At 45.0% G+C, this 13297-nt stretch overlaps 1 protein-coding gene across 1 annotated transcript in view; it reads right to left on the reverse strand.

The window, feature by feature from the left end:
* The window catches only part of abcc1 (ATP binding cassette subfamily C member 1 (ABCC1 blood group)), a 60490-nt gene extending 54307 nt beyond the window's left edge, over positions 1–6183 (reverse strand). Inside the window, exon 1 of the mRNA XM_061712493.1 lies at positions 6065–6183. Coding sequence (XP_061568477.1) covers positions 6065–6112 — 48 coding nt within the window. The 5' untranslated portion in view covers positions 6113–6183. The remainder of the gene's footprint in view (positions 1–6064) is intronic.
* Positions 6184–13297: the final 7114 nt, after the last annotated feature.

Genomic DNA, 13297 nt, shown 5'->3' on the forward strand with positions numbered 1-13297 from the left:
TCAACAGCGCATGCGTGAATTAAATGATGTGACTACTGGGATTAAAGTTCACCAGGGTCAAATGTAATAATGAAAAAAAAAAAAAAAAAAAGAAAAAAAAAATCGATTTTTAGACATACAAATCAATTTTTAGGAATTAATATGAGAATCGATTTAGAATCGGAAAATCGGGCATGGTGGCGCAGCAGGTAGTGCAGCCGTCTCACAGCAAGAAGGTCCTGGGTTCGATTCCCGCCGGGGACGCTGTGGGTGCTGAAGTGCGTGTTAGTTCCCCCATGACTTCAGTGCCCACACCATGGGTGGGGTTGGAGAAAGGATCTTTCTGTGTGGAGTTTGTATGTTCTCCCCGTGTTCTCCAGGGTAGCTAATGGGAGCTACCCTCACAAAAACATGCACACAGTCCTGGGCTACACATGCCCCCTCTGGCCAACCGGGGCGCCAGATGGGGTGGGGAGGATCCGGCCGGAATAACGTGATCCTTCCACACGCTACGTCCGGCCGGAGAAACCCCACCCTGTCTGGCCTGCTCACTCCTCAGGTTAAGGAGGAGACCTGAGCTCAGTGCCAACCCCTCCCGGGGTTGGTAGAGGATGGCAATGCACAGGACTGTTAGGTAGGAGCACTGGGTGATAAAAAAAAGGGAAAAAACCGGGATTAAATAAAAATATTAAAAAAAAAAAAAAAAAAGAATCGGAAAATCGATTTTTTCAACCCAGGCCTAATCTGGACAGAGATGTTCACTCCGGGACTTAGGTTTGGGGGTTTAGGGTGACCTCAGATTTAGGTCGTGGACTTGTTGGACGACCCGCCAGCTACCGGGAACTAGACTGGCAGCAGCATTTTTAAGAGATGTTCCAGTACCAGTTTTTTCTTTCCAAAACCTGGGCTTTGCCTACGGCCGGATCCCAGCGTTATTTCTGTTTTTCTAAATAGCAAATTAAACTTTTTTTTAAGAACCAACATTAGATTCAAATGATGTCTATTCCATAAAGAGCAGTCAAAAGTTGCATCCTGAGAAACTACCACGGTCCCGATGTTCAACTACGCAGTGAAATCCAACATTTCCGATGAGCAGCCAGGGCTGATCCTGCAGGACCCAGAGTTCTGCAGGTTGCTCATCGTTGGGTTCAGTATGGAAACTGCAGCCTTGACAAAGGAGCACATGACCTTCTCTGGGAGGATTTTCCAGCCTACGATGAAACGGTAGATACTAATCACCTGAGAATAAACGCTCAAGTGCTGCTGCTCCAGGAGGCTGAAAACCAGAACTTCCAGGTTCGTATAGGGGTCAATGACGTGACGCCTATATTTTCTGAAAAATCACTCTAAATGTATTTAAATCAATCTTCTGCCCCATCTAGCATGATTTCCCAAGTGTCTTGTAGTGTGTAAGATTGCAACACATTTGTCTTTATATTTCCATCATAATATACAAACAAAGTTTGACTGATGTCCATTTTATGAAATATCATGTGGCACGACCATTAAAAAAACAACCATTTTTGTATAATACTGAAAACAAAAAAAAGATGTCAAGATGTTAAGGAAATTAATTTTAATATGAATCACGGTTGCACCACATTACTTTTTTTTTAAGGCTAGTGCTTATTCATCTTAACAAAAAAACTCTGAAATCACTTAATTTAAAATTTTAACATTAATTTATGTGTACACAACATTCTTAATGTTTGAACTACTGCAATTATAGATATTCTTTTTTTTATTATTTTAAAATTGACCTGTTGAAAATCCTTATTCGTCATTGACCCATAGACAAACTTCCTGTTCCAGCTTTTAGAGCAACAAAGAAATGGAATTCTGTTTGAAAAATGACACGATAGACGTAAATACTCAACGATACAGAAACCCTTATTTTTGACAGTATCTTCAAGTATTCACTATACTGGCATCAGAACATCCCTAAAAATGTTTTTTTTTTTTAATATTGCTCTGAATTACAACATAATCTTAGGATGCTTTCACACCTGACCTGTTTGGAGCAGTTGTTCCCAAACAGGGAGATCGGTTCGTTTGGTATATGTGAACACAGCAATCGCGCTCGGATGCGGGACAAAACAAGTGAGCCGAGATCCTAGGAGAGGTGGTCTCGGCTCGCTTCCATTCCAGACCTGGGGCGGTTCGTTTGCAGTGAGAACAGAATCCACACAGCAACCGACACAACTCACTCATAACTGTTATGTTGTCTTTGTTTTTCCCGGGGTACGGAAAAGGAAACTCCTTCCGCGTTCATTTCTGACAAATCAGAGAGCAACTGGTTCGTGCATGGCATTTGTTAACAGCTTTGAACCGCTACAGACGGTGGCGTTGTGAACATAAACGAAACAACTGTATCGATTTAGCCCCTGAATCGGAACAAAACAAACGGACCACAAGTCTACAAGCACCCTTAATTTCAATTATCTCTTTCAGCTCAACAAGGCGCTTTGTTCTTGAAGCTGAAATAAGCCCCACATCCTCACCACCACCACATCATCATCATCATCATCATCATCATCATCACCACCACAGGGAACTGTGCTCTTTGAGGTTGGAGGTTGTGACCAAAGAGCTCAAGTTTGGAACAGACTTCCAAAATTCATCCCCATGTTTCAAGTTGAGCCAAAAATTAAGGAATGTTTTTCTGTGTAAGGTTTTATAAGTAATACAATCACTGGTCAATAATTTGGGGAAGGTTGCATTGATCCTTGGAGCTAATAAGCTGGACCCAAACTGTACTTTCAGTACGACACAGCTCCCTCTCCGAGCAGACCGGGCCAGTAGAGTAAACCTGCAATGGCGTCGTTTGGCCGCTAGGGGGAGAAGACACAACAGACAATTATGCAAGGATTCATGATTAGGTTTGTTTGGAACGTGGTTCTGTTATGAAACTACGAGGCTGAGCTCGTTAAACCTCTCTCATAACAGAACAGTCGTCTGCTGAAGACCAACCGCAGCAGCTCAGATAAATGTGGACCCCCACACCTGCTCGGGTACCAGAGACCCCCCCCCCCACGCCTGCTCAGGTACCAGAGACCCCCACACCCGCTCGGGTACCAGGGACCCCCACACCCGCTCGGGTACCAGAGACCCCCCCCCCCCCACGCCCGCTGGGGTACCAGGGACCCCCACACCTGCTCAGGTACTGAGACCCCCACACCTGCTCGGGTACCAGGGACCCCCACGCCCGCTGGGGTACCAGGGACCCCCACGCCCGCTGGGGTACCAGGGACCCCCACGCCCGCTGGGGTACCAGGGACCCCCACGCCCGCTCGGGTACCAGAGACCCCCACACCCGCTCGGGTACCAGAGACCCCCACACCCGCTCGGGTACCAGAGACCCCCACACCCGCTCGGGTACCAGAGACCCCCACACCCGCTCGGGTACCAGAGACCCCCACACCCGCTCGGGTACCAGAGACCCCCACACCTGCTCAGGTACCAGAGACCCCCACACCCGCTCGGGTACCAGAGACCCCCACACCTGCTCAGGTACCAGAGACCCCCACACCCGCTCAGGTACCAGAGACCCCCACACCTGCTCAGGTACCAGGGACCCCCACACCTGCTCAGGTACCAGAGACCCCCACACCTGCTCAGGTACTGAGACCCCCACACCTGCTCAGGTACTGAGACCCCCACACCTGCTCAGGTACCAGGGACCCCCACACCTGCTCAGGTACCAGGGACCCCCACACCCGCTGGGGTACCAGAGACCCCCACACCTGCTCAGGTACCAGAGACCCCCACACCCGCTCAGGTACCAGGGACCCCCACACCTGCTCAGGTACCAGGGACCCCCACACCCGCTGGGGTACCAGAGACCCCCACACCTGCTCAGGTACCAGAGACCCCCACACCTGCTCAGGTACCAGAGACCCCCACACCCGCTCAGGTACCAGAGACCCCCACACCTGCTCAGGTACCAGAGACCCCCACACCCGCTCGGGTACCAGAGACCCCCACACCTGCTCAGGTACCAGAGACCCCCACACCCGCTCAGGTACCAGAGACCCCCACACCCGCTCGGGTACCAGAGACCCCCACACCTGCTCAGGTACCAGAGACCCCCACACCTGCTCAGGTACTGAGACCCCCACACCTGCTCAGGTACCAGGGACCCCCACACCTGCTCAGGTACCAGGGACCCCCACACCCGCTGGGGTACCAGAGACCCCCACACCTGCTCAGGTACCAGGGACCCCCACACCCGCTGGGGTACCAGAGACCCCCACACCTGCTCAGGTACCAGAGACCCCCACACCCGCTCAGGTACCAGGGACCCCCACACCCGCTCAGGTACCAGAGACCCCCACACCCGCTGGGGTACCAGAGACCCCCACACCTGCTCAGGTACCAGGGACCCCCACACCCGCTCGGGTACCTGAGACCCCCACACCCGCTGGGGTACCAGAGACCCCCACACCCGCTCAGGTACCAGAGACCCCCACACCTGCTGGGGTACCAGAGACCCCCACACCCGCTCAGGTACCAGAGACCCCCACACCCGCTCAGGTACCAGAGACCCCCACACCTGCTCAGGTACCAGAGACCCCCACACCTGCTCAGGTACCAGGGAGCAGTACTGGAGATGAGGGGGGGTGAGGGTGGATGGCATCCACCCCCCTGAAATAAAAATGGTCCAAATCATCCCCCCTGTAAAACTGCCATCCCTCCTTTCCATCCCTTATGTCATTTCATCAATGAATGTGGTTTTACTGCTATTTCAACATTTAGAGTCATCACCAGAAAAATAACTTATTTGACAATTTTCACCTGTTTCAAGTAAATTTTCACTTGAAATAAGTAGAAAAATCTGCCAGTGGAACAAGATTTATCTTCTCATTACAAGCAATAAAATCTTGTTCCACTGGCAGATTTTTCTACTTATTTTAAGTGAAAATCTACTTGAAACAGGTGGAAATTGTTGTTTTTTCCAGTGATGAGTCTTGTTTTAAGTGTAATGAGATTTTTTTACTAAAATGAGGCATTTTAACTAGAAATAAGACAAATATTCTTGTTAAGATTGTGAGTTTTTGCAGTGATCCATTTTACTTATCCTGTGAAGGACAGAGTCATATTGATAAGTTCAGAAAAGTGTTTTTTATTGTTGTGTTTTGATGTATTTGATGTAAGCCCAGTGGATATTTAAAGCTTACAGAAGGCTGCATTTAACTGCTGCTATGTCATTCCTGCAGTATTTCTGCAGGTGTTTTGGTCACTGCTATTATTTGTAATATATTATATTATTTGTAATCAGCACAAATTATTTTTCCCCATTTGATAAAATCCATCATCCCCCCTGATTTTTTTTTTTTACAACTCGAGTACTGCTTATAGGCAACTAGTCATCATATCTCCTGCTCTCTGAAACACATGTTAATGCTCAATAGTACACATATATGCTTCTTTAATACATTTGCATTATACTAAGATGCATTCATTTCAATGGCTTTTGTCCTTAATGGCTTTTTTCCCCTCTTACATTACTTTTACTTTTATACTTTAAGTAGTTTTGAAACCAGTACTTTTATACTTTTACTTGAGTAAAAAACTGAGTTGATACCTGAGTAATGAATGTGAATACTTTTGACACCTCTGCAAAAGACTGAATGTGGTGATAGATTTATAGTTACAAAGGTGGAGTTGAATTGGTATTTTTTCTATCGTCATTTTTATCGTTATCGGGATAAATGCCAGAAATTATCGTGATTTTTTAGTCCATACCGCCCATCCCTACCCGGCCCCCCCACACCTGTCCAGGTGAGCCTCTCCTCCTCCAGTACCAGTGTTGTTGTTAACAGCATCACATGTTCTCCAGAACACTTGTATAACTCCTGCTCGAGTCAACAACGTTCTGCTCTGTCAGTTAAACTAAACACACTCTAACTGAGCGGTACCGGCAGAACCCCCGGACCGGTTCCACACCACCTCCCTGCTCTGGACCGGTCTGGTACCGCCCTGGTACCGGATTACAGCCCGGGACCGGCCGGTACCGGCGCTCAGAGGTGCCGGTACCGGCTTCTAACAGCACTTTTAACGTCCAGGAAACAGCGACCCGACTCACCCAGAACGGGTCGGAACCGTCCGGACTGCAGAACTTGTCCAGCTCCATTCCCGCCCGGAACCCCCCAGGTCTCGGTTCGGAGCTTTACAGCTTTGTGATGTTTGGTAACACAAGGTTGGGGTTCTTCTTCTACGGAGGAGGAGCGGGGCGGGGAGCCGGCAGAGAGGAGGAAGGACGCCCCCTGCCGGACGGATATATATATACATTTATACTGGACTGTCTCAGAATATTAGAATGTTGTGATAAAGTTCTTTATTTTCTGTATTGCAATTAAAAACACTAAAATGTCATAAATTCTGGATTCATTACAAATCAACCGAAATATTGCAAGCCTTTTATTATTTTAATATTGCTGATTATGGTTTACAGTTTAATATTAAGATTCCCAGAATATTCAATTTTTTTTAGATAGGATATTATATAATATATATATATATATATATATATATATATATATATATATATATATATATATATATATATGAGAGAGAGAGAGAGATATATATTTTTCTTTCTTTCTTTCTTTCTTTCTTTCTTTCTTTCTTTCTTTCTTTCTTTCTTTCTTTCTTTCTTTCTTTCTGTCTTTTATTGAAATAAACACAAAGTCTGCAGAATCAAATTCCTCTTTTGTTTGCACAAACCTGGCAAATACATTTTATTCAGACTGTGATTCAGATTATTTTCTAAAAGATTTGGTCTTTACCTGATTTTGCAAAACACCAACATTGACCTCAAATGCAATATTCCCATAAATAATAGTGTAAATTATTTGAGCAACGTAATAAATAAAGATAAAACTCAGAGCGAACCTCGGAGATGTAGCAAAAATTTATATTTTAATCTCAGTTTTAGAAAAAGCAAAGACAATAATTCAACTTTTAGCTCTTGTGAGACTCTTGTGAGACTGCTTTCAAATGAACTATCAACACATGCTGCTTTTTTTAAACAAGTGCAGATCAAAGCATGTGCAAAACTACTGACAAAATCCTGTGGTTTCCAGAAGGATCCCACACGCTCATCTTGGTGAAGGTGGCCTCTGTATTCTGGATTTCACCACTTTAAGTAACACTTTCAAGTCAGCTGGATTAGGGATTACCTCAAATGTCTGACCTGATTACGGGACATTATTCCCCGTCACGTCCTCCCCGCTGCAGGTGACCTACAGAGGAGAAGACGCGGCTGGAGTAATGTTGTGCAGATATAATACTGAAAAACATACCCCTTCATAGCTTCCACAAACAAACAGCTCTTCTGTTGTCTTATGTGTTAAATAAAACAACGAACAAAGCTAAATTAACTAACAATAAACCCAACAAGCAAAATTCAGCAATAATAATCCAGCAATGATATAATTCTCACAAGTCAATTATTTAATAGTTTCAACTATATTCATCATGAATTCAAGAATCTTGAATTTTATTCTCATTTAAGGTATTTTCTTGTTTATAACAACATAAACGCAGAAGCACATTTATAAATGAATAGATAATAATGCAGGAACCACACAGGTCCAGCACTGCAAAAACTCAAAATCTTACCAGGAATATTTGTTTTATTTCTAGTTAAAATGTCTCATTTTTAGTCAAAAAATCTCATTACACTTAAAACAAGAGTCATTACCAGAAAAATAACTTGTTATTTGACAATTTTCAACTGTTTCAAGTTAATTCTCACTTGAAATAAGTAGAAAAATCTGCCAGTGGAACAAGATTTATCTTCTCATTACAAGCAAAAAAATCTGGCAGATTTTTCTACTCATTTTAAGTGAAAATCTACTTGAAACAGGTGAAAATTGTTCTTTTTTCCAGTGATGAGTCTTGTTTTAAGTGTAATGGGATTTAGTTTTGACTAAAAATGAGACATTCTAACTAGAAATAATAAAAATATTCTTGTTAAGATTTTGAGTTTTTGCAGTGAGGGAACTCAAATAAGTCAAGCGTTCTCCACTGAAAACGTGTCAGAGGTCGACGTCCTCGTCGGAGAGCCAGCAGCGACTTCCCCTCAGCTGACACTGGGACTTTTGAAACATTTTCCATGCTGTTCTGACTGGAGGATGTCTGTTTTTGATGTTTGCACTTCTTTCTTCTTTTTTAAAATAGGTCATGATCAGAAAAATATTTCCAGACCAGATGAATTGAAAGGAGGGGTGGGGGGTGTAGTAAGTTTCCTCTGTGGGGGGGCTAGTCCCACTATCGGAGCAGAAGCTCAGCCATTCATCAGACTTGGAGCAGTGCTGCTTCTCCACATCCACAGGAGCCAGTTGAGGGGGTTTGGGTATTGTCGCGACCAGGCTTATACACAGGACGCAGATGCAGGGTATCAGAGTCTTTAAAGGGGACCTATTATGAAAAACTGGTTTTTTCTTGCTTTAACATATATAAAGTGGTCTCCCCTTTTCCCAGGGTCTTTCCCTGACCCTGCACCCCAACCTGGGACTTGATAATTGGGCCGGAGCTTCGGGAGCTGCATGCTGGCCTGCGGTCCCCACCCCTGGTCATCCCGCTGCTGCTTCCACCTGCCTGCTGTGCTGCTGCCGTCCCTGACCCACCAGTCTGGCCCTCGGCAGGAGGGTCCCCCCTTATGAGCCTGGACCTGCTCAAGGATTCTTCAGTTTTTACCTGCCATTGTTTATGTAATAACTGCTCGGGGGTCATGTTCTGGGTATGGGTCTCTGGAAAGCGTCTAGAGACAACTTTTGTTGTATTAGACGCTATATAAATAAAATTGAATTGAATTGAATTGAATCCCCTCAGCCTGCCAACTCAGAGAAAGAGGAAAGCAACCAAATTCTGCAGTGTCTGTACAGCCGCCCGGATGAACCGTCCAGTGTGATGTGGATCTACGAGCTGTTCAGATTTGTGCATTTTCGTTACGTAACCAAAATGCAAACCACGCCCACAACTATAAAACCGTGTAATTGCATGCGAGCGTCCGACTATCGTAGCACTGCGTGACATCGGACGCTCTCTGTCCATCTCCCTCCAGCAGCTGCTACTTTATTAAGGTTTTTGTAGTGAAATGAGGAGGAATCATAGAGATAACTTCTCGTTTCAACTAACTGGATCAGCCGTTCCTCATCCGTGACCGTTTCCTACAGCGCTTTCAACCGGCTTTCAACGCGAGCGGCAGGAAACGGCCAGCTCAAAACGTCGCACTGCGTCGCTGCGGCCAGTTAGGACACTCCAATAGAAAATAAAGCAATGGAATTGATTTTGTCGCTGGCGCTCGCTCGCATCGCATGCAGTTAGGACACGGTGTTAGGACACGGTAACTCCGCCGGCCGGAGCTTCCACCATTTTTTCGTAGCGGTGTATCGCGTCATTGTGTCAGGCAGCCAATCAGCACAGAAACTCATTATCATAGCCCCGCCCACTCAGAATCCTGCATAGAGAATGAGGTTGGAGAATGGGAAGATAAAGACATGGCTCAGAGGCTGAATTTCTAATTTATTTAGCAAAAACAATCAAAAGCTTGTTTTTGTTTGTTTTACATTCAAGGCCTGTTTAAAATAGGGATTAGATGCCATGATAGGTCCCCTTTAATAGAAATTCTGGTTTAATCCCAAGGCTGAGAAAAAAGCAGGCTATGAAATATTATCTATGACGTGCTTCTTCACATGCTTCAAGAAGCAGGGTTAATAAATACCAAAACTCAAAATCAATCCACATGGAGGAAACAAAAGGCTATGCAAAAATGAACTAGAAAAACTGTGAAGACGGCTGGGGTGAAGCACATGAACCAAGACGAACACACTGGCACAAGCCCAGGGGAGATGCAGACTATTTGAACACATGAGGGTGATGAGGAGCAGATGAACACAATCGGGAATCAGGGAAGACAATCAGACCGGTGACACATGAGGAAGGGCAAGTGACCTGAAACGAGAAGAGGGTTATTTCTTTCAAAATAAAACAGGAAATGACAAGACAAAAAAGGCCCAGGACAATTCAATTCAATTTTATGTGTATAGCGTTTAATACAACAGATGTTATCTCTAGACGCTTTCCAGAGACCCAGAACATGAACATGAACATAAACATAAACCCCCGAGCAATTATTACATAAACAATGGCAGGTAAAAACTCCCCTAGTGGGAGAAAAACCTTAAGCCAAACAGTGGCAAGGAAAAACTCCCCTTTAGGAGGGAAGAAACCTGGACCAGGACCAGGATCATAAGGGGGGACCCTCCTGCCGAAGGCCAGACTGGGGGGTCGGGGACATCAGCAGCACAGCAGGCATGTGGAAGCAGCAGCGGGATGACCAGAGGGGGGACCCCAGGCAGGTGGAAGCAGCAACGAGATGACCAGGGGTGGGGGGGGACCGCAGGCAGGTGGAAGCAGCAGCGGGATGACCGGGGGTGGTGGGGGTGACCGCAGGCCAGCACGCAGCTCCCGAAGCTCCGGCCTGCAAACATGCACAAAAGAGAAAAAAGGGGGCCTGCAGAAGAAACTACAGGAACGATGGACAAAAATGATGGCTATGAGATACTTATATATATAATAAATGCAAAAATGGAAGAGGAGAGGAGAAGAAGGGTGAGAGGCACCGCCCAGTGGATCATGCCGGTGCCCCCCTGCAGCAAAGGCCTATAGCAGCATATCTACCGCGAAGCTATATTTGAGACTAACTATTATAGTTTTGTTCTATAGCTGCAACTATGACTACTGACTCTAACACACTAGAGTTTACACTAACTAGAGATTTACCAACACCAGCTAGAGGTCTACTAAACACTAACTAGAGGTTTTACTAAACAGAAAGGTTTTAAGTTTAGTTTTAAAGGTGGAGGTGGTGTCAGCCTCCTTAACCCAGATTGGAAGTTGGTTGACAAGACAACCCCATGACATCTCCTGGACTCCGGGAAGCGATTTGGGCATCTCCAACCTGACAGACCCAGGACAATCTGGAGATGTCGTCTCTAGCCCGGCCGGGAATGGCTCTATATCTGCTGCAAGAGCTAACAGGGCAGGCTGGGGAGGTGGATGTATGCTCCTGAACTCAGGAAGATCATGGATGGATGGGATTTATCTCATAGGTGTATTGGGGTAAAAGTGGAAAGTATCAAAACACTGTGAATAGATAAATACAAGTAGTAGGTGTATGAGTAGGTTAATTTGATTACATACCTTCCAAAAACTTGGGATCATTTTACATCTTTCGTGCAGCTGATGACTTACAGGTCAGCCTCGTGACAGAAAGTCACTAATAGAGGCGTTTATGTGTGTTAGGGTTCCACCCAAAGCAGAATACCTCGTCTGATCTTCTGAGGATTTCTTTCTCATTTTGTAGTCATGCGTGTGCCCTCAAACGGATTTTGCCTGAAGTCATTTTTGGCTGAAATTCCTTTACAGTCTACTGGCTTGATAAGATGTGGGGGTGGGGGTGGGGGCGACCTCTTTGCCTTCAAAAAGCACTTCAAAGCTCACTGTTTGAGATACCTGTTGGGCATTCAACCTCCTCTGTGCGTCAGATACAAGGGAGGCCGTTGGTGGTTCTTCTTCTTTAACTCTCTGTCATTAGCCCCTTTCACACAGCCAGTTCGAGGCGGGAACGTTGCGCCTTTAAGCCGCCTCGCTGTTCTGTGTGAAAGTCACGGAGGCGGAATGGGGGGGCCAAGTGGCCCCACCAATAAGCCGGCAGCGGAGCTAGTCACAGAGCCGAAACGGGGTCTGTGTGAATGACACAGCCGGCATGCCGGCATGCCACTAGACGCTGACGCTGTCGTCACGCCTCTGATTGCGGAACGCCGGCATGCTGTGTGAATTTACAGACGGGAGCGGCGTTATGCCGGCGTTGTATGGTTCTGTGTGAACCAACAAAGGCGGCGTATTGGCAGGACTTCTTTACACCAATATTGCGGAATCTCTGTGTGAAAGGGGCTACTGAAACCTTAGAAGATATTGATTTGATTACCGCAGACATCAGCTCATCAAACAGACTGAACACAGACCCTAGAGTCCATGACTTCATGGCTATAGAAACAAAAAATGTTTGCATGTTTGAGATTAGAACGTGAACACTTATTTAAAGTCACTCTGCGTAGTATTACCACCTCTGACCACTAGGGGGTGCACAGATCTGCTGGGTGGACAAAAGAGCCACTGTAGCACTCTATAATGTAATAATTTCTTGAAAATGTAATTACACCTGAAAATGTAATCAAATTTGCACTTAACTCAATCGAAAATGTAATAAAATCCAATAATGTATTAACTTCACCAATAATGTAATAAAATATCATGACGGATATTGTACTAACATTTTTTACCAATAATGTAATACCTTATTACATTATTGGGAATTTATTACCTTTTCAGGTGGGTCTTTTTTTTTTCTTCCAAAACTGATAATGTAATACTTGACAAATAATGTAATATATATGTTCATTTTCAGTCCAGAGTTCTACATTTTGTGTTTTAAGTATCTAAGAATGTTATATACACTGGATTTGAAACACCAGAATGACTATTGGGTTAAATTGCAGACTTTGAGTTCCATGTAATAAATTCCCAATAATGTAATAAGGTATTACATTATTGGTAAAAATGTTATTACAATATCAGTCAGGATATTTTATTACATTATTAGTGAAGTTATTACATTACAGGGTGCTACAGGCACTGATAATACAGTGCTAATGAGCGGGGACGATGTGGCACATCCTGTAATACCGTTCATCCCACTAGAGGGGCACTTGCTGCGTCCGTGTGTCAGAGGTGGGACTGCTCCGTAGACTGGCTGTGAGGTTTTAGTAAAGATCACATTTATTTATCACATCATATCTGACTCTTGGGTATTTTTTCTCCCGTTTCTCCCGTGTCACAGCTCGGCTGGATTACTGTGGTTTCCTTCATACTTAGGTTCTTGGTTTCTCCGCTGTTCGCCTTCAAATCGTTTGTACATCTTTGCTGGCTCCAAAACAATGAATTATTTGCTGTTGCATGTTAGACCGGCTTCTTCTGTGCAGGCTTTTAAATGATTTATTCAAATGCTTCCCTTCTCCTCGGGTTTTGACACTTTATGAGTGTTTGGAGTTTTGCTTTATTTTTTGTTTTATTTCATTTTTGTTGCATCTAATTTAATATATAGATAGATATATGTTTACTGTCCCCGTGGGGAGATTTGTTTGCAGCAAAAGACACACATGGCAATTTGACAAGCATAGCATAAAAACAGGGACACAGAACAGTAACAGACACGGTGCTTCCACATGTACATGGTATTGCCCAGCCA

The sequence above is a fragment of the Cololabis saira genome, chromosome 21 (assembly GCF_033807715.1).
Source record: "Cololabis saira isolate AMF1-May2022 chromosome 21, fColSai1.1, whole genome shotgun sequence".
Taxonomy (NCBI): Eukaryota; Metazoa; Chordata; class Actinopteri; order Beloniformes; family Belonidae; genus Cololabis; species Cololabis saira.